We start from the raw sequence: 26,566 nt of genomic DNA, 5'->3' as shown, positions 1-26,566 counted from the left end.
GTCCAATCGCTGACTTTGGAGGTTTTCTTGAGCCGCAAAAATAAGGAAAAACAGAGAAGTCTCTCTTCGCTTTCACTGGTTTATATATTTAATCAGCGTCAGGCGAAATATCCGCTGGTTGTTCGCTAGTTATCGGGAAGGCGTCCGTCTGTACGTCTGGTTGAGTGTTTGTGTTGGTTGGCTTTCTTTCGTGTTTGTTGAGAAGCTATGTGAATAACGTTAGCTAACGTAGTAACACGACGTTACTGTATCCACAGCAGCAAAAACAACGCTGGTTCACATGAGTCAAAGTGAGTTTAACCGATGGAGATCACTCCCAAATCAGCCAAATTCAAACCTGTGTGCTCTCCACAGTCCAGCCCCTGCGAGTATAAAGAGCAAAAGGTAGGTCGAAGGTCATTTTAATGCATGTTATTAGGGTAATATCAAAACTATTAGTTGTATCAGTTGATTGAACGTGATCTAATATCTGCTATCATGACACATAGAGACCCTGTCTTTTACTGTCATCCCCGCAGCATCATCAGAAGCTGAGTGCCTCACTGAAGGAGAGGCTGAAGAGATCAAGGCGCTCCTTCACCTCGCCCTCCTCTGTGGCCAAACGCCTTTGTGTTGATGAGGAGGAGGAGGATGGCCAACAAGTTTCAGCAGAGACAGTTAATAACCCTCCACTGATCATTCCTAGCATAGATGTAAACAGAAATGAGGCGAGATCAGGGAGTGAGAGATTTTCTGGACCCGTTCCCGAACCAGCACTTCTTCCCTCAAAAGACTTTACACAACAACTAGACCGACTGAGGAAGGAGGTTAAAGACAAGACGGAGACTCTCCGCAGACTCAAGATGGTTCAAATGTACAGAAGCAAGGTATCAGCCCCCTCCGGTTGCCTCTAACATGAAAAAAATGGGGTTTATTTTGCTTAAACTGGACTGAAAGTGGTGATTTTATTTGACTTTTCTTTTGTCTCCCTAGAATGATTTAACCCAGCTCCAAACCTTGATTGACAAGTGGCGGAGTTGTGCTCAGTCTGCGCTGTACGAGCTCCAGTCAGACGTCCCCATAGACGGAGGAAAGGCCAGCCTGTCGGGGCTTATTGACCTCTTTGGTCTGGAGGATGGGATTCTGCACTTTGACCGTAGAGAGGAAGACTTCACTGCCTAATAAATATGCTTTAAAACAAACACACACACATAATTTGTTGCAGAATAATAACTCCAGATAAATATCCTGGGTTAACTAGTTGTTTTATTTGTTGCTGCTATACCATTTTTGTTCACAGCTTAAGGTGTAAATTTCATGTTAAAAGAGAAAAGTAAATAAAATGGGGTTATCTGTTGAAAAGACTTTGCTCAGTAGTGGTTCAACTGATGAAGTAAAGGAAAGTTCTTCATCCTCAGACGCTCAACTTCTGCCCAGAGGAAAGCCAGATCCTCGGCCTGTGCTCTGGCAAGGTCCTCCAAGTTCCTCTTCTGAAGGATTTCCTGGTAGCGCTCCTCTTTTAGAGCCGCCTGGTTTTCCTCTGCATCTAAACAGCAAACACCATCAGTCAGAAGAGGCTCTAAAATCGCCCTTTGCTATGTATTTCATTAGAGCTGGAATTACTGTTTTATTACCTATAGCTTCACAGACGTGTCTCCTCTCTGCCACAGTCACCTGCACATCTGGTAGCTGCTGTTCTACAGTCGTGTTCTTCTTCGCTTTCCTCGCTGCCTGCCTGTTCAGCTTTTCGATCTTTTTTATGCGATGCTGCAGGCTCTGTTGATGAGTCTGAAAATAGAGAATAATAATATGTGTATTAAATTAACGTTCAGGTATGGAAAGTACACAATACGGAGCTGATTACTGAGCTCAAATAGTTACCTTTTCCTGGAAGGTTATGGTTTTCTCCAGAATGGAAACTTGTTTGGACACTCGACTGTCTCGATCTGTCTTGTTGAGATACTGGGAACAAATGGGAATGATTGGCGTGTATCAAGTGAGAACTTGGAAAAATACAATATAGATAAATACATGAAGTGTCTCAACAACCCTCGCTCCTGTGATGAGAGATCCCACAACATTAATGGCAAAAATGCATCATCATAAAATGTTCTCAGGATGCTTTTGTTTATATTTAAAGTTTTTCTCTCTCATGTTTCGGGGCCTAAACAATGACAGGAAGCTGTGTGCCACGCCTGAGCGGCGCTACCTGAGCCTTTTTCCAGAGGAAACTGGCATTCAGGCCTGAAAACGTGTTTTGTGTGTGCCATGCTCATCGACTTGTTGAAATTAAGATGATGGATGACTCATATGATCTTCATGTTTTCTTTCATTGCTCAACCACCACCTCCCTGTTGTTTTTTATATCACTAACTCATGAAATTCCTTGTGTTTTGTAATGTGTGCTAAGGGGTTAATGGATTGCAACCAGGAGAAAAGTATCCAGTGGTCTGTATTTAATTAAAAATGCCCGTTCACGCCTCAGATTGACAATTGCTGCCAAATAAAGCAGAGAAGCTTTTTCTGTTTTCGGTTTCTGTACTAGAATCTTAAATCATTGCAAAAAACATGGCTGATATGTTAAAACAGAGATAAAGAAAGCATAAGTACAGCTCAAACTATTGGGTTGCAGGAGTTTTAAAAGATATAAAAAGGAGGGGAAAAAAAGGGTGTGGAGTCTGCCGATCTACACAGATTCCCCACCCTATTTGTGTGTGTGTTTGTGATAACAAAAGATCACCCATCTGTTCTTAGGGATGGTAACAATTTTCTGCTCACAAAACATCTGATGCTGCCAAAACCAAAATACCTGCCTTGATATCACTGACTGAAGTTTGGCCAGAAATGCTAACAGGTTTAAGGTTTCACCCCAAAAGCCGACATGTCATCGCTATTTCAGGCAGATGCTGAACTTTTTGAATTTTGGGAATTACCATGAATTATGTAAAACGTAAAATCTGTTCACTATCTAGTAGAATTATTGCATAGAAAAGAGTTATTTAGTGCTTATTTCCTTATTGAGGCAAAGCCAGCATTTGATTTAGAGTAAAAAAGTCTAAAGAATAAAGGGTGTTCTAATAATTACACTCACATCTTGTTGGTCCTCAGTGAGTCGTAACATCTGGATGTCCCTCGCCTTGCTGTTGAGGTCCTCTATCTGCATCCTCATCATCTTGTGCTCCCACTGCAGCTGGATGATGCCCTTGCGAAAGTCTTTGCACTCTACCATGGAGGCTATTTTCTGCTCTCCAAGCGTCTGATTGTACAGATATTAATCATTTGACAGACACATATTTGTAAATAGATCCACCATAAGAACAAACATCCTTGAAGAATCTATGTTTTGTAACAAGTTGTGGTATCTGTACCCTGATGATTCTGTTGAAGTCCTCCACCACGCTCCTGTGGGTAAGTACAGAGTCAGTGTAGTCAGCAGTCAGGTCTGTGGTAGACAGCTCCACTTGGCCCTGTTTGAGTATGACCTGGACCATGAGGTCAGTCAGAAAATGGTTCTTCTCCTTATGCAGACTAGAAGAGAACAGGACAACAAAACCCAGTAAAGCACCATTCTCTACCACCATGGAGAAATAGAACACAGGTTACAGGTTACCGACAGTGAGATTAAGACTTGTGCCATCCTCTCAGGTCCTTCCTATAATCTGTCATACCTCTCAAGTTCATTAGAGATATTTTTAATTTCCTGTTGAGCAGCCTTATCCTCATCTCTCCTCCTCTGCACAAACGCCTGCATCTCAGCAAGAGTCAAAGCTTTTACTTTTACCTGCAAAGGAAAAGTCAAACAGTGAGGGGACAACTAGACACAAGACACAATAAAAAAATAGTTCAGTTTAATAGCTGGGCTGAGCATGATGTTAAAAAGTGAAAACCTTTGAAAAATATGCAAAGATGGAGAAGCTACATCTATAACTTGGAAAGCCTTGTTCGTGAGTGCAATTAGAAAGATTTATCTGGAAACAGACACTTTCTGTTTGTCTATAATCCCAATCTTTAACCTGTTCTCACCTTTTGCTCACTATCTACTTTCGTTCTGCGGACAACACAAAACCTCTCCCATATCGATGGGTTCAAGCCTTCTGGCATATTCTCCGGAGCATCCAGCTCCTCCATGGCCTGCAGCATTTTGCTAAGTGAATCGGGAGCCAGAGAACCGCACAGACGCTGCTCTTTCAACGGATTGGAGTTGTTGTCAGTTTGGGTCCTCATCTTTTGAACCCTGATGCATAAAAGATTGTGTGCTGCAACTGTTAAATCATTTACAACTTATAATGCTGATATCAAATCACGTAGCTTTCTACATATGAAGCTATGAGTCAGAACAACTGCATTATATTTCATTAAATGGCGAGTATTACAAACCTGGGTCTACGCTTGAATAACTTATATAGTTGATCAACCACATGAGTTGGTATATCAAAGAACTCCTTCCTGAATTCTTTGTCAAGAGCCTTGAGAGACATGGAGGGATATTATATTATGTATGGTCACCATCACTTAGAGTCACAATGATTTTACTATTTTTACCAGCTGGCTTACTTTGTCCTCAGCTACAACTCTATCATAGGTTTCATGAAACAATTCTACTTCTTCTTCATGTTTCTTCATCTCCTCCCCGATTTCATCCTGTCAGAGAAATATATGTGGATGAGATACGACTGGCAGTCGCGAACCCTGAATAAATGACCGTGCAGAACAGGTTAGCTCTTGCAAGACACGCCTAAGCGATGGTAACATTTTTATACTAGAATTTGGAACAACACCACTACCATTCACTCAGCGTGTCTCAGAAACTACAGAATCTGAAGCTGGCAGCCATAAATTCTTTCAGCATTACTGTGTTTGAGTTTTCTGACCTTGTGTGCCACAGTTTTTTCAAGTTTGAACTTGAGCTCCAGCTCTCGGTTTCTCATCTCCTCTTCTAGGAGGACTGAATAGATGAGATAAGTAATCTTGAGCTCTTCCTGTAAAATACATAAAACACAACATTAAAGAGGATGTTTTTTAAGGTGTCACAGACACAAGATATCACATCGCACAATTATCTGAAGGAGGAAACCACAATGAGAAGAAAGGCCCCTTCATTATGTGTGAGGGAAATGAGAAAATGGAAACAAAAGGAAGCAATGTGATGCAGATTGACTTGAGTCTGTCCATGTGTCACATACATGTAGTGTTTGTCTTTGTGTGTGTGTGTGTGTGTGTGTGTGTGTGTGTGTGTGTGTGTTGGCTCACCTGATATATAGCCATTTCACATTTCACTTTCTTTTCAAACAGCTTTGTCAAAGTCTCATCAAACTTTACAGTTGCATCTTTGGTGGATGCCAACAGTTTTTTCATTTCTGTTTCCAGTGTCTGCAATTACACAGTTTACTAGATGACTTATATTGATCACTGATCAGAAGTTAGTAATATTTGTAATCACTGCAAAGCAGGACTGTGATTTATCAACTGTACCTTTCTGTGTGTCTCCTTCTCCTCGATCAAGTCTTTGGATTTCTTTTCATACTCTTTATAGACTTTTTTCTCCTCCTCACTCCAGTTGATGCCAGGTTTAGTCAAAACAAACTCAGGCGGAGGTATTTCCTGTGGAGTCAATTCAATAGAAAGTATGTGACATTCATGCTGATTTGTCTAATTCAACTGACACTGACTAGAAAAGAATTCAAGTAAAAAAAAAAAAAAAAAAACAAGTCATAATTTGCCAAAAGAGAATGAACAGTGTCCTGTGTGAGTATTAAGGAGTTCATTTTGGCTGTAGTGAGATGTATTGTATATGTCATAAGAAATGAGTTCAGAGGTAGGAAAGGGTTTTCTTGTTTTGTGTAAACTCTTTGCATACTATCTAATTAGATAATAAATGAGCATCTAATAATGGAAATTCATCAAAATCCAAAAAACACATTTACATTATGGCAGTAACCAACAATCATTTTAATTATTAATACAACTTTTGTTAATTTAATAAGAAAGCTCTTTAAATCAGTCTTCAACATTTAAACTAATACAGACAGAACAATCTGAAATTCCATGTGTGTGTCTCTGGGATCAATCTATTACAGTATTAGTGCTTTAACAAAAATGTGAACATTTTGACACACCATTTTCAAGATGTCCTCTTTTTTCACTTCAAGCACTCCATCCATCATGTCATCAAGAGCCCTGTCTCTGAAGGAATCACCCTGCAATAGAAAGACACAAACCTCATCAATATGACAGAACTGAACTACTTTTGTTTATGACTTGCTGCGTATGCTGCATATCACATTGTCATAAGCCATTAATATATTTCATTTCATTCAGGTAAAGGACTGTTAAATGTACTCTTACATAGTCAATAATCCTAGATGTAGTTTTCATATATGGAAGTATCTGAAGAATTTGTAAACAGCGACATACAAGAGTGTGAAAAACAAAAACAAATTTATAATGGCAGCATACCTTGGCAGCCAAACGTCTTTGCTCTTCCAACTTCTTCTTCTCCTCCTCCTCTTTCTGTTCTGGGGTGAGGTACTTTTCAGCTTTTATCTAGAGTGGGACAAAGGCGCATATCTCTCTGGTGAACTGTGAAAAAGCCTCTCATATGATGATAATCACATACTATTTCACAATTTGCTAAAAACAAACAAACCACAAAATAGTTCAGGATGTACACTTTGTTTGTTGAACTTTCTGTGAACTTTGTCAACTGTTTAAATGTTTCATGCGGAGGTCAGTAACCTCAGAATCGTCCACGGTCAGAAGCCTCTCTGGCTGCTCGTTGGTGGTCAGGCTGGGTTCCCACAGCCTGTCATTCAGGTCCAGCTCCAGCTTGATCCCCCTGATGTGTCTGTTCCTCTCCCTCACACGGTTGAGCTCCTGCAACTTCTGCCTGTGCACGGCCTCAAAGTCAGCGTTGAAAGCGGTCTTGATGCAATAAATCACATCCTGCATTCGGAGAGGAGTGAAAAAATACTTTTTGTGATCATGACAATATTCATGTATGACAGTTCTTATTAGGTAAGTCAATTAGGTGTTCTTTATCTAACTTTGCTTTTTTTGTCACTTCTTGCTTAAGTGTGTGTGTTGGTCACTGTTTTAGAAATATAAAGGCGTTATTATAACACTTTCGCTGAAATACAACCGTTTTTGAACAGGTTCCCACCTGCAGCAGAATTATCTGGTTTATCCTCTGTTCTGTGGTTTGCAGGCTGAACTGATCGTAGATGTAAGGACTTGAATATCCTAACTGAGTGGAGAAACTTCCTGTTACAGCAGCACTCCCTGACTCATGGTCTTCATCCTCCTGCTCTTCCTCCTTCGCACTGGTTGTGTCTGAACATTTCTTCAGGTTGCTCTGCTGCAGTTGAAAGGTGGGGAAAAATAGAGTGAATCAGAAGGCTGAAATAAATGTTACGTTAAATGTAAGATTATAAACTTCATCACAAGAATATTGCAGTGAAGAAAAGTATTTTGGCCACACAGCCATAAATCTACAGAGATTTCAACACCGGTGGACTGGCACGTATTCAAGCATTTTAAAAAGCTCACTGTTGAACAGTGAAAGGTCACACATAGAACTATGATTCAAAACATCAAATTATTTTCCAGCTGTAAAACCTATTTTGACTTGGTTTTGCCATATAATGTATTGCCAGACAGTAAAACCCCAACAAACTGAAGAGGCTCCATTATCGCAGCTTTTAAAAAATGGAGGATTGTTGATGCGTTGCTTGCTGTGACTTTTCATGCTGCCTTTCTGTTTCACATTAAAAACAGTCAACATATCATCTAGCTCATTCTAACTGATTACATGTGCTTCTCTTTGCAGTGTTAACCAGAATCTAAACCACAAACTGTTCAGGCCTGTGGACTAACTTTGCTTACGGTGCAGGCAGCCATTTCAAACTTCCTCATATTCTGAACCCTGCGAAGTTCTTCCACCTCTTTCTCGGTTCGCTCTTTCAGAGGGTAGTTCTTCACCTCATGTTCGGAGTGAAAGGCCTGTGGTAGACAGCCAGAAGTGATTTTAAACTCTTAGTGCAACATGCTGTAATAGTATGTCTCAGTGCATGCTCCTAAGCCGTTTTACCTTAATGGCCTTGCCTTTGACCTTCATAGAATCCCAGCATTCTCTCTTCAGGACATCACGGAGGTAACATTTTGCTAAAATCTCCAGCTGGATTTCATTTCTCACCTACAATGTGACAGCATTAAGAATCATTGCTATCATAACCTTAAGGCAAAATTAAAGCTGCATTACATTCACATTCAATTCAATTCAATTCAATTCAATTTTATTTGTATAGCGCCAATTCACAACAGAAGTTATGGCAGGACACTCTTCAAATAGAGCAGTGTGTGTGCAGTACCCGAGTAACTTCCTGTTCCACCATGACCTCCAGTCTCCTCTGCTCCTCAACATCCAGGTTGAACTCCTGTTGCTCCAGACGCTCAATATCTGGGAGGTTCTCATTTTCGCGCATCATCTTCTGGATCTAACGATACAGGAAACATAGTTCAGCTGTCATATTGTTTGTTGGATTTCTCTGTGACTTGTTTTGTAATTGTGCAGCTTCCTCTAATTTAAGCCTGAACCTGAAAATAAAGGGGTGAGTTTAGAATAGGTAAACTGTTCTTGATAAAAGACTGATGATGCTTTTATTGGAATACATTCAATTAAGTGTTGACATTAGTTGACTTTATCATGGCTTGGTATTGTTTTATATATTCCACATACAGTTTTTATCCTTTAGCTTGAGTGCCCCTAATTGATTGTGTGCGTAAGTGTTGCCCTGGTTAGTGAGCTGCTATGTATAATTACCTGGATTGAAAAGCACTTACCAAACATGTTTAATGATACAGCATTTGTGCTTACATGCACTGTGGGATGTTGTTTTGTCAGCAAGTTTTATGTTTGTCAAGACTTTTTTCTTGCTAAAGAGCTTGAGTATCTTCTTAATTAAGAGGTAAAATAACAAATATGTAAAAAAAAAAAAATCACTTACAGTGTCACGTAACTCTTTGATGGTTTTCTTCAAGTTTTTCTTTGTCTCAGAATATTGTTCATTTTCTTCTTTTACAGCCTGTTTAATATGCACAAATTGAAAACAAGTGACAACTCCATTATCGAATCAGTTAGCTCATGTCAACTTCACAAGACCTCCCCACCTTCCTACAGTAAGTTAATGTAAATGACAAACTTCATGTTAATTATGATACATTTGACAACATGGGAAAATAAAATAAATGATATGCTATGAAACACTTCATCATTCAACATGATGCAACTTGATCTAAACAGGTGTCCTCACAGAACATGTGAGTCAGATTACAAAGCATGTTGTAGCATAAAAGCAGGCTGGAAAGTTCCTCAGCCCATTTCCCATGTGTGACTGTCAACGAGGTGCAAAACCCACAATTCAAAGACTGCCACGCCTTCAGTATCAATTTATTGTTATCAAGAAGCTTTGTCAGGTGACAAAGTACTTAACATTTTTTTTTACAAATGCTTATCTGCTTTACTTTCCCATTTGCTAATTGGTTGACTTTCTCACTCACTGGGTGACGATAAATCAAGCTGTTGCACAGAGAAACTGTGTGCCAACAGCAACAATGCAAGATATCACACACAGGTGCAAAGGGCACTTTCGTAACCCTCCACCTGCAACGATGTAGAGACACAAGACAAATATCTAAACATAGTTAACATTATCCACATCTTATGCCACCACTGCAAATATTCAGCATGTTAGTCACTAACCGCCTCTCGCCTGCTTTCCAGCCAGGTGGAGTGTGAAGGTGGAGCAGACAGCAAGCTGTTATAACTCTCGTCCTGCTCTGTCACATCCACAGTCTCTTCTGCAGCACTGGCCTACAAAGTGTTAACAACACATACAAATAATGCACAGATACAGATAATAATAATAATAATAATAATAAAGAATATAATAATAATAAAAATAAAAGCATTTGACAAATTGCTAAAATGTTAATCTAGTCAAGTAATGAATGAGGCCTTTGTATAAGCAATAAATTATATCTATTAAATTGTGAAATATTAATTCCAGATTTAGACCACAGTGCCTTAATTAAGAACAGAAAATGTTGATTATGTTTCATGGAAGCCATTCAGAAACAAACCTTTTTTTACAAACAATTCACATTATCATTACATTCTTCAGATTTACTGGCGTACCTCTCCCATTTATCACCTACAATACCAACGCAACCCGCTGTCCAGTACAGCAGGACAATATTCTTTTTATTCTAAGTCTGTCATACAATGTTTTGGAGGGGCATTTATTGAATCTTATAATCATTTTGGAGGTGGTAGTTTGAATTATACTGAGCTGGTGCTAATGTTTTCCTTCCATTTTCCATCATTTACCTGACTTTCCTCTGGTTTTTCAGTGCCAGTGGGAGACCCCTGGCCCCACTCAGACAAGCCCTTGAGGACAGGATTCTCCTTTTTGAATGTGTGCATCAAGAAGTGAAACATAGACTGGCTATAGTGAGTAGCTTCATTCACCTTGCCAGCATCCAAACCTTTCATTCTGTATGGAGCCATGGGAAACACATCAGAAATACACAATGAGAGAGCAGATAAGAATAGCCATTTTATATTTAATTTTTAGAAGACAGACCTAAAATGGGTCAACAGTGTAGAAGAAGTAAAAAAGAAGTGATATTCTACATATGTATTATCGTCAACAAATCCCATGAAAAAAATCAAACTAACAGTAATTACTTTGTCTCTATAATTTCTGACTTCGCAACCTCGTCTGTGGCATGCAGCACCAAGCCCAATATGTTCCTACTGAAGATGTAAATCTTTAAAAACAGGCCACAAATTCTTCTTTTATTCTTTACAAAAAGGTTTTAAAGTTATTTCACAAAACAGGTGGGGACTGTATATTTTAGCAAATGTTACTCAAACAGGAGTCAGTAGTTTCTAGCTGTGAATTCAGTGCACTAGTGAGTTTTTATGGCAGCAGAACCACATATATTGGATTGACTCACAATAAACCACAGCGCACGTGTTGATCAAAATGAAGAAACAAGTCACCCATCGTAATGGTGTGACTCATCTATATGTTTATAATAAGCACAGAAGAATAAGACATATAAGCCTTTAGCTACACAGCCAATACTTGTACTTCAATACAATCACAAATAATTGGTTTTCTTTGTTATCATGGGATTTGTTGTCCAAACAAACAAAAGAAAAAGGAGTATATCACCAGACCTGTCCTTTAAATTCACATAATATCAATTATTTCATTATTATCAACAATCCCTGGAATATTAAAACAACAGTGACTTAAAATAATGGAAAAGTAGTAAGGAGAAGAAAAGGTTTTTAAAATTCAAAACAAAAGCGTGCGGGACCAAGCAGAGGAGGCAGATGTGGAATGTGAGTGGGATCTGATTCAGCGCGGAGACTGCTGTGAAGTTTATTGGATCTTTGTTTTCCTGCGGATTATGACCATGATCCCCCTGAACCCACCACTTCAGTTGTATTTATTTACTATTGTCCCTCATATGAAAGGCAAAGAAAGGAAAAATAATGTGTTATGTAAACACACTGCACAAGAGTGACAGCCCTGCTGCGAGCAACAGTTCCCTCTAGTGTACACAGCAACACATTATGTAAGCATGACAGGCTGCTTGCTGCTGTACCTGAGAGAAGTGCACACAAAGGAGCCATCTGTAACGCCAGTAGTGAGGAGTGTCTGACTGTCTGCAGTGAACGACACACTCCGGACTCCGCCAACACGGCATGAATGACACTGCAGCTCAATGTACCGCTCCTGTAGGTGCAGCAACAGCATCGTAATACACAACAACAGACAATGGAAACGTGACTCAAATGTTTACAAGAAAAGAATAAAACTAAATAAAATGAGCTCCAACCATGGAAGCAGTTTCTCGGATGCGTAGTAGTCCATCTCGGCCCACAGAAGCCAGCCACAGCTGGTGAGGAGACAGAACGAGAGAGGCAGGACCCAGAGGATGACCCCTAACTTCCTGCTCTGGTTTCAGCTGGACCACCTGTTGACCAGAGACACCGTCTGTGTCCTGGACAGAAAGATCACAGAGTAGGATAATGATTAAATATCTGTTAATACACCAATTAAGAACACAGACCTAAGACAACTGCTTATATTAAAATGTGCTATATTTTAAAATACAAAGACTTACAAAGATCTTTCTATAATTGTATCAACATTTCAGGTAGATGAAGACAGAGAATAAGGATCATAAGATATGTTAGGCAGCAATAAACCTGAGGAAGCTGAAATCGCTGAAGAGTTTTCTTCTTGTGGCAGTAAGCAAAGACCTCACTGACTCCCAGAACACAGGATTTAAGTGGATGAGGCACTTCGTATCTGGACACTTCGAGGATGTGAGCAGACAGACAACCATGTCGGTCTACACAAGCTGGACCTGCAGGTGGGCACATCATAAATATATTAATCAGTAAATAAAAATAAAAATAAAAAATATTAGAAACAGTCAGGCTCCTATTTCTGTTTAGTTTAAACAATGCCCGTCCATAGCGACAACTACTACAGTCTGTTAATCCTGCATCTACACATCTACAATAACACCGAGTCTTCTTCGGTAGTTGGCACTTTTGTTTGGAGAACAGAAGTACTGTATCAGCTTAAGCGTGTATATAAAATACACCACATATAGAATGGCTCTCTAAACACGAATATAACAATACGTAATTAAATTGTGTTTTAACCAGATCTTAAGAGGTTTTATCCTCAATTGATTATTACCAAAGTCATTATCACTGGTGGTTTTAACTACCATGTAAATAGAACCTTAGAAGACACTGCAGCCATGTTTTATAACCCTCATTTATACTGTGTCACACAGTATAAATCTGCCGCCTCACCTTAGACTTAATGTTTGCACTGTTCTCTAGAGACCTGTCTCATGGTCTATCTTGTTCAACATAGTTTCCCAGACTGTATAAACAAAGGGTGTGTTGTAAACTGCTCAGTCATTTTTCTCCCTTTTTAACCGTGTACAGTAATAGTATACAGTTTAACCTGTCTAAACATTTGGATTGAAATGTCCAGTTGAGTACTATTAATCGGTTATGCTAATGTCCCTGAATACGGTTTTGGAAACAACACTGAAGTCCACTGTCAGAGCATCATCAAGGATGAATGATTAGATTCCCAGTTTTAAAACAATAAGAACAGAAGGCAAATTGAAGTCCAATAAACTGCAACTTCATTTTTTACTACTCACAAATTTTGCAATCTAAAAGTAGGGAAGGTCATTATTGCCTTGTTAATTTGGCGTTTGGTAAAATATCATCAATCACCCTGTAAACTTTTCCTTGCCTACAGGAGATGATTCATTGACTGCTGGTTGCAACATAAATTCTTCTCTTTTGTCCAAACATCACGCCTCCCAAGTCTGCAGTGGACCTCCCTAGCCTCTGTCTGAATTAGTTGAATGTCTTTACGTCAATATCACCACCACATCTTATGAATAATGTGTCACACATATCCTCTATTATAAGATAGCTCTCTCTCCTCCATCTGTGCCATACCTGTAAGGTCCCTCGCAGGCAGAGAGAGCACTGTGAGCAGGTTACCATCATGATTTTTGCCCTCCTGACCAGTGCACAGGGCAAGAACTTTCACCTGCTCACTGTCCCTCATGCACTGAGTGGAAAGTGATAAAACGGGTCCAGGAACAGCTGGAAAATAAAAGCCAAATGACAAAAGGATGCTGGTGAGCTTAAACTTTCAAATGTTAAAGTAAAAGAACAACAATTTTCAATATATCTGTATATTATTTCTAAGCTAGACTGAACTTTGCAATTATATGTCATTGACAGTGTTTTGGTATGTACAGGAGAGCTGTAACATATCTAATCAATTATATCACAAAGTGTTAAAAGGAATATCTACCTGTGTATCCTATGACTGAAAACCTCTTTGATGGCTTTGCATCTAGTACATAGATATGTGAATCCGAGGCACCGGTGAGAAGGTAGTGCCCTATTTGATCAAAACTGTAAAAGCCCAAATACACATACACATACACACACGCACACACACACACCACATACACAGACATACAATATATGCACACAAAAAGATTGTAACCATTTAATGTGACATTTTAATTTGCTGACCAGAAGTGGAGGAGCAGTTGTCCTCTCTGGGTTTTATGGGTAGAGATAACTCATGCTTCTACTTCAAAAATGTGTGATAAGATACTTTATCACAAGTACGGTGTTAAACTGAAAGTCTGTGGCATGACAGGGATGGAGGATACTTGCACTAGGTGATGCACAGGAGAGTGGTAGAGATGAACCTGGTGAACCAGGCGAGGCTGCTGCTCCCTGTACAGGTCAACGAAGAGGACATTTCCTGAAGCTGTACCAACAGCTGCGTATTGTGCAATAGGACAGCAGGCCAGACTTGTCACCTAAACAGGCACAGATGACAAGTTTTAAATGTATTTTTAATTCTGATAAATTTAATGATTTGGTTTAAGTAATTTCCACATGCTTATAGAACATGTGTATTACTGTAATGTAGCTCAACTGATATATTCTGAATGATCATATGTTGTGAATCCCACCTCAGTTTGAAGAGACAGGGAACCGAGGTTAATGCCATCTGCGGTCCACAGCTGCAGTTCTCCAGAATCCCTCACTGACTGCAACCAGCAAAAGCACAAACATCAAAACTCACTTAAAAGACACTGACCTAAATTACACATGCCATCACAAGACACTGTAATTATTGAGCAACACAAATGTTTTACCACACAAATGTTCTTCTCAGTTTGTGAAAAAGCTGCTGCCACAAAGTTGCCACTGGGAACATCCAGGACCGTCACAATCTTGTCTGACTGGTTTGGGTTCAACATATAGATTTGGCCCTGAAAAACAAGAAGCCTGTTATACTCTCAGTACATCTTCTTTCTCACGTAACATGTTATTATTTTATAATGTATAATGTGTCACACTATGGTGCATTTAAATACTTACTGTATTCGAAGATAAAAGTAATGTTTCATAGTCAGGGGAGTACATCACAGCTGTGACAGGTCCTTCTAATTGCCATGTTTTTTTTATGTCAATCTGAGTCCCTTTGATTTGTAGACAGTGCACCACGCTCTCCTGTAAAACATTAGCATTTTAAAGTGTTCTTAAATTACAATTGAGTAATTGAGAATTTCTGAAGCCTGAAATCAATCAGATCATTGGATTACTATACATTATTCTTTATTAAATTTGAAGGTAGCATACAGATGTATGAAGATGTTAATGGTCTTTTACCTTTCCTACAGCGATCAAACCATTGTTGTTAAAGGTTAAACCTTTAAAGTTGCTCTCCCTGAGTTCAGGGATTGCATCAGCAGCTGAACAAAAGTGAAACACAAACCAGATATCAAATGTATTTTCTATAGCCAAATAAAATACAATAATATATGGAAGACCAGAAATACTCCCAGTGAGTTCTTAAATATCAACCACCAGTGTGTGCGTGTGTGCGTGTGTGTGCGTGTGTGTGTGTGTGTGTGTGTGTGTGTGTGTGTGTGTGTGTGTGTGTGTGTTTACTTGTGGGGTTGAAGAGGACTGTGACAGAGACGTTCTCAGGGTCAACAAGAAGCAGAAAACCTTCTGCACAGCCCACATAAAGCTCTGATGTGGCCGTCCAGCAGATGGCAGTAGGAGTCAGTCTGGCTTTGGTGCAGAGTTTAGTCTGTGCAAACACATGTGGAGTGGGGTAACAGTTTACATTTTGTCTTTGTTTGTGTGTCTGTTAACAAAATAGTTTCCCTAACAAATAGATTCATGGATCCAAAAAAAAAATCAAATCTCCAAAACAAACATATTAACTGGTTAAAGTGTATTTATTTTGGCACTGTTACAAATACCACAATGCTTTCTGTCCTTTCTCCCATGAGCCCACATATGGCTGATGGAGCCATCTCTGGACCAAAATAGGGCAGTTTGTCACTGACAGTATGAGAGGTGGGCACCAATTTCTCAACAAAGGAACCATCAGTCGCTGGAAGCTCTATCACACTGCAATGCAACAAATACGACATACACATTAGTAATATTGTTTGACACTTAATTATCTAGATTATGCATGTTTCATCAGTCCCCATTCCACTTGCTGCTTATTGAATGTCAAGGATAAATAATTTCATTTATAAGTTAATTCATATGCAATGCACAGGCAATTTCATGTGCATATATCAATTTAGTTTTTAACTACTTGCTTGTGAAGCCAAGTATGCATTTACCTTGGTTTCAGGACATTCAATCTGGCACTCTTCTCAATATTCCAGACAGTGAGGGATGTAGTGCCCAAAGCACAAAGCTGTAGCCAATTCATTGGGTTGAACACCAAAGAAATGACATTGTGCCCAGCTTGTGGTTGTGCACAAATAGGAACAGCTTTTTCCCAGTCCCTGCATCACACAGTCATGGTTAATGTAACAGAGCTGTTCAGCCTAAATAAACATAGTTGGAAATGTTAAGCGCACAATACAAGATAGTGTACTGCTTTCAGTGGCTTACCACACTGTTATGGTGTGGTCTGGAAGAGAGGAACAACTGCCCAAATAAGGACCACCATCACTTAATGTCAGAGATGTGTAGTCCAGTTGTGCTTTTCCTAGAAAAAGAATTAATGGTAACTATTTAGGATTTGTGAGAGAGAGAAAAAATGTAGGACGGATGCATACAAACAGACAAAAATAACTCAATACATATTGGAAGAAAATTACAGGAAATACAGAGATCTCAGCTGGGAGAAAAGATCACATTACCTTTTAATTCATTCTTCAACTGAGACTCAGGGAAAATGTACACAAATATAGATGGTGATAGCTTTTGCTCAGAGAAAGCAAAAATCCCATTATTGCCATTGGCTGTCAATACACCAATGCCTCTGCCAGGACTCTGAAGCACACTTTGCGTTTTTGTCTCCAGGTTCAGGAAACAGACATGGCTCCCGCATGGATAACATACTGTTTTATTGTCGACAAACTCGATACTCTTGTTTGTAAAACCTTGTATCCACCTGGAGGGAGTAAAAAGGCAAAATATTAGATAGAAGGTAGCAACGGTAGCTTAAGTAACGACATGGTGGGTTTTTTAAAACAACGCTGGTGAATTGTGTTTTTATGCAAGCTTAACTGCTATGAACGACTGTGGCTAACACTGTATATTGAGGGTGTATATATACGAGTCTACAGAAGCAAAAATAAATAGGTGTATTAGTAGCGGCGACATACCTGACTTCTAAACCTCCAATGTCGTCCATTTTAAGTTAAAACAAAATGACACACAATAAAATTCAACTTTTTTTTTTCACCAACAACAGTCAAACGAACGGGCGAGTGGTTGCGTCTCCCTGGCAACCAGAAAACTCCTAAGTAACCACCCTTTCATACTATTGGCTGATACTTTATCTGACACGCCCATACCGGAAGAAGGCTACAAATAAAATAATTCAGCCGTAAAACACTCACACCACAGAGCGCTCTCATCTGGGTCGTTGTCTTTCTCAGTTCTTGCCAAGGTTACTGATTTCATTCACCACCTAAAGTGTAAACATGTCTACTGAAAAGTGTTTCGCCAAAGGTAAGACGTACAGCGATCACTCAGCTAACGTTAACTGAGAAAATAAATGTTGCATTGTCAGTTTTTTGCTAGCAGGCTAAGATACGATTACCATAACATTACTCTTTTTCACTTCCGCAAATCTGTCACATGCTTATGAGAGGTTTGTACATGTTCACTGTTGTTTTCCGACTGAATGCGTTGCTTCACATTGAAACTTTCCACGCTGCTAAATGTTTGCCATCCCATTCATTTCTTCCGCTCTGTCTTGTGCTGTAACCATTGGCAGTATACGTGACGTTTCGAAATGTCAGAAACAATATAAGGACGGATGTTGTGTTTTTTGCACAGTCATTGTGACTGTGCGTTTGTGAAGCTCACGGTAGATAACAGGAGGGTTTTACAAATAGGTCAAATAGTCCCCACCTTTATGTCCCATCTAATTGAGTGCACTTTTAAAGATTGCATTGACACAGCGACTCTCTGTGGATACTCTGATGTTTGACAGACAAGAAGTTACTTTGCTGATATTATGAGTTACTCGTTTAAAATGTACAGTAAAGGTTACTGCAGTTACTCATTAGAACAGATCATGTAATAGTATCTCCTGTGTGACTGTAAAAGGCTGAAAGGATAAAGTTCAGACTGTTTTACATTCAGTATTACTATCAGTAACTTGTACTTAAAGTATCAAAGTATTCACAGTCTCTTCCAGATTGTCATACATATTATATTATTGGGTTGTTGTTATTATTGATGTATAGCATTTTAATGATGATCGAGGTGGAGATCTGCTGGGTAGTTTAATCTGTGACAATGCATCATACTTTATAAAATGTTCATGTTTAGTATGTAGAATATTAATATTATAAAGTAGAGAGTATACCAGTTGACCTATATATTATGTTTTCCAGTATATAATGCAAAAATGATTGTAGTTTTTTAAGGACTAATGTTTGCTTTATTTTTTTTTTTTTTTTTTTTTTTTTCCCTTTTTTAAAAATGGTTTATTTCAATTATGAAATTATTTAAAGTTGAAATAATAAGTAGCTTAAAATGGAAACACTAGTAAGTTTTTTTTTTTTTTTTTTTATCCTTCCAGGAAGTGCTGCACCAGGTCCAGTCCCCGAAGGACAAATCAGAATTTACAGCATGAGATTCTGCCCCTTCGCCCAGAGGACCAGATTAGTGCTGAATGCCAAAGGGATCAAGTAAAGATACACTATTATTATACTTTATTTATAAACCCTAGCGTCACAGTTAGCTTAACGTGAAATTCATGTAATCAGAGCTTTTGATTAAATTTGCAGAACCTGTTTTTGTCTTTCAGGCATGACACCATCAATATCAACCTGCAAAACAAACCTGAGTGGTACTTTGAGAGGAATCCCTTTGGTCTCGTCCCAACACTGGAGACACCTGCTGGTGAGGTGATATATGAGTCTCCCATCACCTGTGAATACCTGGATGAAGTTTACCCCGAGAACAAGCTGCTTCCCTCCTCTCCTTTTGGGAAAGCTCAACAGAAGATGATGCTGGAGCATTTTTCCAAGGTATCTTATATGAAGACTTGCACCTAAATTCTGGGGTTCTGTTTTGTACATTTCTCTACAGTTGCCATCATTAAATAATCATATTAATGCCACTGTTTTCTACAGGTAACGCCATACTTCTACAAGATCCCCACAGGGAGAAAGAATGGCGAGGATGTCTCAAAACTGGAAGCTGAACTGAAAGAGAAGTTTGCCAAATTAAATGAGGTAGGTTGTGAAGTCAAGAAAGTCTGATTTCTTTACACATTCACAAGATGTGTAAAAGTGAGATCATCCATGTGTCAGTCTGTATGACTGTATCTGGCTAGTTTAGTGTTTTATAAGACTCTGATGAATGTAATGTTTATTTTTCAGGACTTAGTTAATAAGAAGACCAAGTTCTTTGGTGGTGATTCCATCACAATGATCGACTACATGATGTGGCCTTGGTTTGAGAGGCTGGAGATCTTTGAACTGAAACAGTAAGTAATAATCACCCAGGACATTTAAAAATATATAAATTTTATTTATAGAAGCATTTCAGAACAGTCAAGGTAACCGTAGATAGGAGCAAATATTAGGTACAGTAAGTATAATATAAAGCAGGGAATCTCACAGGATCATACAAGTCAAGTCTTCTTTGTCATCTTTCCTTCATGATATCTAATATTTCATGAGGGTGACTTCATGAGTTGTATTTTGGTTTTGAGTGAATGATTGGATTCCCTTTGTCCTTTCAGCTGCCTTGACAGCACACCTGAGCTGAAGAAATGGACAGAGCGCATGTTGGAGGACCCGGCTGTCAAAGCCACCATGCACAGTGAGGACACCTACAAGGCCTTCTACAAGAGTTACACTGAGGGAAAACCCAACTATGACTATGGCCTGTAGAAAATAAGTGATCCAAACCTTAAACCGTCCATTTGTTTGGTTTTTGATCATGGTTAGGCTGGAATCTGTCTTTGAAAGTGTGTAATAGGAAAGTATACTATAGTGAATATCATGATGAGTTAATATTAAGAACAAAAATGTATTTTATTGGACATTTAAGACTTATTTTGGTATTGAAGGGGAAATATGAACCATAATGGGAATGAGGCATATTGAGCTAAATGTGACTCAAGATGTTTTCAATGATCCATTCAAAAGTTTGGAACTTTTTCTAATAAAAATTGGAGATGTAATGACTCCGGCCTGAATCTGAATTTTCTGTCTGTGTTATAATAAACAAAACAAAAAACTCTTTTCCCCGCAGGCTGCACAAGGTTGTCCCATTTAATAAACTGCAGTTCTACCAAATATTTGACATCAACCCAGTGGAAATGTAACCAGAAAAAAACATTTGAATTCTAATAACCAATAACAAAACAAGTATTTATCATTGAACATTACAAAATGTTATAGCTGCCATCAGATTCGCAACAGTATGAATGAAAACAAAAACACTGCGATACTGTTTGGTACAGGGATACATTGATTTATCAGCCAATCATCAGCACAAGCTGATCCCCGCTTTGTTGATTGACATCGGCCACATGAACCGATAATTATCTTTTGTGTCGCACTGAATTTTGCGCTGGCTAAATGTTGTGTTGGTTATTTCCAACTCGGATATTGGAGAAATAATAACTTCTGTTTTCCAGCACTGGCACAAATTTCACGCAAATACAGATGTGCTCCATGCAGCAGCACGGACAGTGAGCGGCTGTTCAGTTCTGTGTGTCACATCTTGGATGAGAACAGAAGTGGACTGAGCTGCAAACTGGCAGAAAAGAGCAAATAAATAGTAAAAAATAATCTGCATCGGCTATCAGCTAATTTGTTATTTTAAACATCTATAAATCAGCCCAGAATCTCCCGATCAGTGCATCCCTAGTTTGGTCATTCATCCCTGTTAGACCAGTAACATGAGAGGTATTTCAGACAAAAGTGCTTTGCTTTTTGTCAGGAGAATACTGAAATGCTTTTCTAAAATAATCCTTCATGTAAATTACTAGTTGCTGCTTCTTTTAGAGGCATTAGGGATATCTACAGAAAATTGTTATGCCCATAAAACAAGCAATATGACTTATAAGCTTCAGAAACAGTCCTACAGACTGAGACTGAATTAAATACAACTACATGGGTAAACAATACACCCATCAAATCTTGTAGGGCAGGCACTGTTTTGCCAACTAGATTTTACAGGCAGAAATGCTGCTAATGTATTGTTTGAAGGCCAGATTCTCAACACACTGGCTACCTTGTTGAATGTAAAGAGAGCAGCTGCAGCAAAAACCACCACACATCTAAAATATTGCCCGTAACTAAAATAACTGTTGTATGCGCACCTTTCATTTCAGTACTTGTGCATTACTCTTAGTAACACTGAATGATATTTTAAGGTCTGCTAGTGCTGAAAGTATGAAATAATTCATGAACACTGCCAAAGCTCACACACTTCCATCCAGGCTGTGGTGTAGACCTCCATTTGATAAGTGAGGTGTGTACTCTTGTATAAGCACAGGTGCATTTCTCAACATCTCGTGGAAGTGCCTCATTGTAGCTGCATGAAGCTCCCTCTGCAACACCAGAGACCGAAACAGATTGATGGGCTCCGCTTTGCGAATTATCTCAGGAACCCGGACGTCCTCTGGCACTTTACTGTTCCCGATCAGAACGTGATGAAGTCTCTTCTCCTGCAGGCTCCTCTGCAAGAAGCTGAGCACATCCCGAAGTCTGTGCTCCGTACTCTCAATGCCCCACAATGAGGGCCTTTTACTCAGCAACAAGTGCAACAGAGCGGTCTTTAAGTGATAGTTAGTGAGGGCACTTTTTCCTGTGAGCCCTGTCTGCTTTCTGTGCAGGAAAGTAACAATCTGTAGGCAGTGTAAATGACAGGAATTTTGTGGTAGGCGTTTGGCAAAATGTTTCAGCAAATTCCTTTCGTAGGCAGCAAAAGAGAGGGGCCAGTATGGGTCGGGAGAGCTGTCACAATCGGAGGGAAAGTGTGAGACAAAATAGGCATCTGTATCCTCTAGCTGTAGCACCGGTATGATGTTCATTACGATGACTTTCCCTGAACGGAATCGGATCTTCAGAGCACCGGCGGCATCCAGGTTGCGAAAAGTGACCTCAAAGTCGTATTTGTGAGAGATGCGTCCCCACGCTTTGGTTACAGAGATCTGAAACCACTTCATGACTCGATCTTTGGCTAAGAAAGGTGTGTTCCTGGAGCACAGCAGTTCATCAGGACTGCGGTCCACTTTGAGCGTGTCGTTCCTGCTGTGCAACAGACACAGCATGTCCTCTCCCAGGTTAGCAGAGCCACAGAGACAGCCCTCATCGTTCTCCCCAAACCTGGTGACTTTTATCTTGCCACAGCCCTGCATGTCCGGAGGCACGTCGCTGGAGGGGTTGCACCACAGATGGAACTGGAAGGAGTACGGATCTGGAGGCGAGAAAGGCACTATAAGGTCGCACATCAGTGGCTTACACACCTTCCAAGACTCGAACATGCTTCCAATCCCGACAAAGTCCCCGACTTCCATGTCTGCCTCCCTGTCGCACACGCTCCTGAGCGATTCCAGCAGGTCATCGGCGAAACCCTCGACAAACTCCCTCACCCTCCAGTTTTCATGAGATGAAGTGTAGCTGCATTTGTCACAGAAGTTTCTCAGGACATCTTTATCGAGTACCACCGTCATGGGGGTGACTGATCCACTCTCTGAAAATATGTCTTCATCCTCAACTGGCTTGATTTCTGTGTCGGCAACATCCACCCTGTACATCTCGATAGTGAAGAATATGACGAAAGACACAGTGCTCCAGAAGTACCAGCTGTAACCCTCCTCCGGGGTGGTTTCTTCCTGCTGTGACTCCAGCTGTGAAAGCTCTTTCTCCAGCTTGGCCTGCTCCATTTCCAGCCTCTCCTCGTGCTCCCGCATGCGAGCCAACAGAACCTCGTCCTGCTCCGGGAGTGTGGTGTTCTCTTGAGGAAACAGCAAGGGGTGGTTTAATATGGCAGCGGCCACCACCACACACACACGTGCAATGGCCCCCTGCATCTTCAGCTCGTTTTTAACGTACACATTTAAGCACCTAGTAGACGTCCGGGCAGCTGAAGCTCAGATCCTGAAACAAAAACAGAAATGGTGGTTTTATTGAAGTGGATTTAAGTGTGCTGAATAACATGTATGAAAATCATGCTATATATATATAAAATCCTGTTATATTTGTAAACCACTCCACCAGGGAAGCACAGATTGTACCTCTAAAAATAGAGGCAGTGGGCTGAGTGACGCACTCGGCCAGTATCAGACTGTGCAACATGGGAGGAAGGAAGATCGAGCCCTTTAGAAGAACGTCGCCCTCCTCTGATAAGTTACTTAAATTATGCCTCTTAACATCCTGTTAACATTTTGTCCAAAATAAAATGAATGACACCTCCCTTTCTGGAAAATGTCCAAATAAAGTTTCTAAGTGAAACAATGTGGAAAACTCTCACACTGACATTATTATCTTCTTTCCTGGACGTCATCAGATGGCCGATAAGCAATGCAATATATTGTACAGAGGAGGAAATTACATAAGTCTCTTGCTTATGTTCCAAGTAGAATTTAAAGAGACAACTGCACAATGCTCCGGTAAGGATGTACTTAATAAACTACCGTTATTGAAATCTTCAAAATAAAAGGCATATAAAAGTGTCTACAATGGGACTTCCTTTAGCGAATAAGAGGAACAAGAAATAGGACGTACACATGCATCATGATCTCACTGTAAGATCATGAGATTATGAGCTGTTCTCTGTCAGACTCGAGTTTTAAAATGGCAGCAGTAATGGCAGAGTATGTGAGGCCACAGTCAGGGAAATTTCCCATGACTTACTCACTGGGATGTGGTCCAACACTTACATTGCTCAGTCCATCCAAACAAACATCAGCCCAGGCAGAGAGGCATGTGCTGTGCTTCATTAAAACATATTAGAGATCACCTATTGTTAAAGAACATGGTCAACATAAATAAAGACTGAGAAGATTAAGAAATTAAACATTATTTATGTTAAAACTGATCTAAAAAAAAGTTACAAATCTCAATTTAAAGCATTATGGGGTTTTTGCTGCTGAAAGCAAAACCAGGTCTTTAAATAGACTGCTGTGTAAATGCATTTCCTCTAGTTGTGCTACTGTTTCACTGTGTTTAAACATGTATCCTGTTACATTAACTAGTAAGAACACTATGTAAAAATGCTCTGGTACAAGTAAACCTTCTGCCTTAAATATTTTACTGAAATATTATAAGCTATATATCGTCATTAATAAATCATCGTTATGCATTATCATGTGAACAGCATGTTGCAGGCTGGTGGACTAGGAGCTGGGGTGTTGGGTAGTTTAATCGATACAAGTGCTTAATATTTTTTAAAGATTTTTGTATGAAACATCTTCATCTGTAAAGTACCCAGTGACTGCAGCTGTCAAAAAAATGTAGTGGAGTAAAAAAAAGAAGTACATTTTACTTTACTACTACGTGTACAGTATTTCAGCTGCAAAATAAAGGCAATGAACAAATGAATGTACCAATAATTGTAATTTAATAATATGATATGATATGCATAATGAGCAGTTTTACTTTTGATAAAGTAGGGGATACATTTTGATGCTAACACTACTTCTACTCAATATAAAATCTTACTTTAATTACTTTAGTACACTCCTGAATCCAGGACTTTTATGTGTAAAAGGAGTATTTACACTCTTTAAGTAAAGTAAAAGTAGCCAACTTTAAAACTGTACTTAATTTAAATGTAAAGTGGATGTATAATACCATATTTGGGTGTTTGGAGTAGGCTAAATAACTCTCACTATGACGTTTATGTGCACTACAGTGACGTCGTTTCGACACATCGCCAACGGTTTCCTCCTCGGTTGTCTAGCAACAAAATAGTGACCCCGCTCATCACGGAAATGTGCAGACAGACAAACATTATTCCACACTCATGAGTCACTTTAAGGCCTGTTCAGCTAACAAACTGAGCTCTGTGTGATGCTGTGTAAACCTTTAAGAAACAAACAACAACAACTAAAACGTTTATTTTCCCGAAAATGTGAGCAACGAGCATCATTCGGGCGAGATAAGTGCATGTTTTGCGGCTCTTCGTCGATGTAAAAGTCTAGAGGACACATTTAGAAGATACACGGTGTATAAAAGTTGATATATCCTACCTTTGCTCTGTTTTCTGAGTTCATGGTGATAAACTCATGTGGCGGGCTCCCTCCTGTGAACGCAGCCTCTTCAAACTCATGCGAACAGCGAGGGAACAGTTTCAGCTTTTTTCTTACACATTTCCTGACTGTGAGCTCCACCCATACACACAGACACCGCCCAGCTTCCTCCCTGCCACCACAACAGGCCCTGTGAGCTGGGAGGAGGACGGTGTAGGACTTATGTTAAATATCATAAATGTATCAGATGGATATGTATATGGATGTAAATGTATGGTAAATTAAGTCAGTCTAAATAATACTGTGCATTTCACTTAAATGTAGCCACTGTGTTTTTATGGACTATTAAAATGTTATGCTCCTTCATACAAACTTGTAGTTATAGTTACTGTGCAGATTGAGAATTTAAATACAAAAACATGCAATCACCTCATAAAAGTGCAGCTAATTTTGAACTATTTTAAATAGGACTGCAAAAGTCATTGTTTCTTAACTCATCTCTCTTTTTTTATGTAGTTTGTATTTATATGCTTCCTGTGTATGTATAATAGGGTATGGTTATGCGTATGTGTGTTATATTTTTATTTGTTTGTTTGTGGAGCACTTTGTAACTCCGTGTTAAATCATGCTTTATAAATCAAGCTTTACTTGCTTACTTACTTACTAATTAATGATTATGCAAATCATTTTCTATATAAATCAATTGATTGTTTGGTTCATAAAAAGTCAGAATATAGTGATCAGTGCCATCAGAATCACACAGAGCCCAAAGTGGTGCCTAATAATGCTTGTTTTGTCCAACCAACTGAACAACTATTGCTAAAAATAGAAATAAAAAAGGATTATTAAAATAGCTGCCAATTCATTTTGTCAATGGATTAGGTTAAATATTAGGTTTATTTGTACATTTTCACATGTTTTGCATGCAAATATCTTAATTTGTGAAGTGGCAGAAGTGTAAAAAGACACGCAGGAAAGTACAAGTACCTGAAATATTTACTTAAATACAGTACATGAGTAACTTAGTTACATTCCATCACTGTGTGACTGAAGGTAAGAAGATGTATGTTGTATTGTTTGTTAAAAATCCTAAAAACATGTGCTTCTTCCACACAGTCTGTCAGCACAAACACGCTCCAGGAATATACCTCCTTCTGATACAAGAAGGTGAATCTTAAAATGCCTTCTCACTGTTGGTATCCTACAGGGGACAGACTGTGACTGACTCA

At 39.3% G+C, this 26,566-nt stretch overlaps 4 protein-coding genes across 6 annotated transcripts; 2 read left to right on the top strand and 2 right to left on the bottom strand.

Moving 5' to 3' along the window:
* Positions 1-15: 15 nt before the first annotated feature.
* Positions 16-2,500, top strand: sfr1 (SWI5-dependent homologous recombination repair protein 1). Its single transcript, XM_051375598.1, has 4 exons — positions 16-150; positions 258-384; positions 519-866; positions 973-2,500. The coding sequence occupies exons 2-4, from the start codon at positions 304-306 to the stop codon at positions 1,159-1,161; spliced, it is 618 nt and encodes a 205-aa protein (XP_051231558.1). The 5' UTR covers positions 16-150; positions 258-303; the 3' UTR covers positions 1,162-2,500.
* cfap43 (cilia and flagella associated protein 43) lies at positions 1,228-17,400 on the bottom strand. 3 transcript variants are annotated; one of them, XM_051375476.1, is made up of 38 exons: positions 17,272-17,400; positions 16,804-17,057; positions 16,553-16,649; positions 16,276-16,443; positions 15,901-16,051; positions 15,581-15,725; positions 15,299-15,381; positions 15,008-15,139; positions 14,782-14,898; positions 14,596-14,673; positions 14,291-14,439; positions 13,917-14,020; positions 13,553-13,702; positions 12,263-12,423; positions 11,890-12,054; positions 11,656-11,786; positions 10,364-10,529; positions 9,737-9,847; positions 8,982-9,059; positions 8,346-8,471; positions 8,066-8,170; positions 7,852-7,977; positions 7,139-7,333; positions 6,715-6,921; positions 6,436-6,522; positions 6,096-6,176; positions 5,452-5,580; positions 5,230-5,349; positions 4,851-4,958; positions 4,534-4,620; positions 4,357-4,445; positions 4,003-4,213; positions 3,648-3,760; positions 3,348-3,507; positions 3,071-3,235; positions 1,861-1,941; positions 1,614-1,767; positions 1,228-1,525 (listed from the first exon to the last, which is right to left on the bottom strand). In XM_051375476.1, exons 1-38 carry the CDS (start codon positions 17,298-17,300, stop codon positions 1,350-1,352), a joined length of 4,989 nt encoding a protein of 1,662 aa, XP_051231436.1. In that variant the 5' UTR covers positions 17,301-17,400; the 3' UTR covers positions 1,228-1,349. The 3 variants fall into 3 exon arrangements, with proteins under 3 accessions (XP_051231436.1, XP_051231437.1, XP_051231438.1); XM_051375477.1 differs by having other exon boundaries at positions 7,861-7,977; XM_051375478.1 differs by having other exon boundaries at positions 7,139-7,330; positions 7,861-7,977.
* Positions 17,401-17,467: 67 nt separating this feature from the next.
* LOC127349731 (glutathione S-transferase omega-1) lies at positions 17,468-20,319 on the top strand. The gene is made up of 6 exons (XM_051375594.1): positions 17,468-17,620; positions 18,702-18,810; positions 18,930-19,152; positions 19,258-19,359; positions 19,507-19,613; positions 19,872-20,319. The coding sequence occupies exons 1-6, from the start codon at positions 17,593-17,595 to the stop codon at positions 20,020-20,022; spliced, it is 720 nt and encodes a 239-aa protein (XP_051231554.1). The 5' UTR covers positions 17,468-17,592; the 3' UTR covers positions 20,023-20,319.
* itprip (inositol 1,4,5-trisphosphate receptor interacting protein) lies at positions 19,637-25,456 on the bottom strand. Its single transcript, XM_051375570.1, has 2 exons — positions 25,338-25,456; positions 19,637-23,244 (listed from the first exon to the last, which is right to left on the bottom strand). Exon 2 carries the CDS (start codon positions 23,175-23,177, stop codon positions 21,564-21,566), a length of 1,614 nt encoding a protein of 537 aa, XP_051231530.1. The 5' UTR covers positions 23,178-23,244; positions 25,338-25,456; the 3' UTR covers positions 19,637-21,563.
* Positions 25,457-26,566: the final 1,110 nt, after the last annotated feature.

The sequence above is a fragment of the Dicentrarchus labrax genome, unplaced genomic scaffold, assembly GCF_905237075.1.
Source record: "Dicentrarchus labrax unplaced genomic scaffold, dlabrax2021, whole genome shotgun sequence".
In the NCBI taxonomy this organism is placed as follows: domain Eukaryota; kingdom Metazoa; phylum Chordata; class Actinopteri; family Moronidae; genus Dicentrarchus; species Dicentrarchus labrax.
The sequence above is the reverse complement of the archived record's forward strand: the minus strand, read 5'-3'. Positions and strand labels throughout refer to the sequence as shown.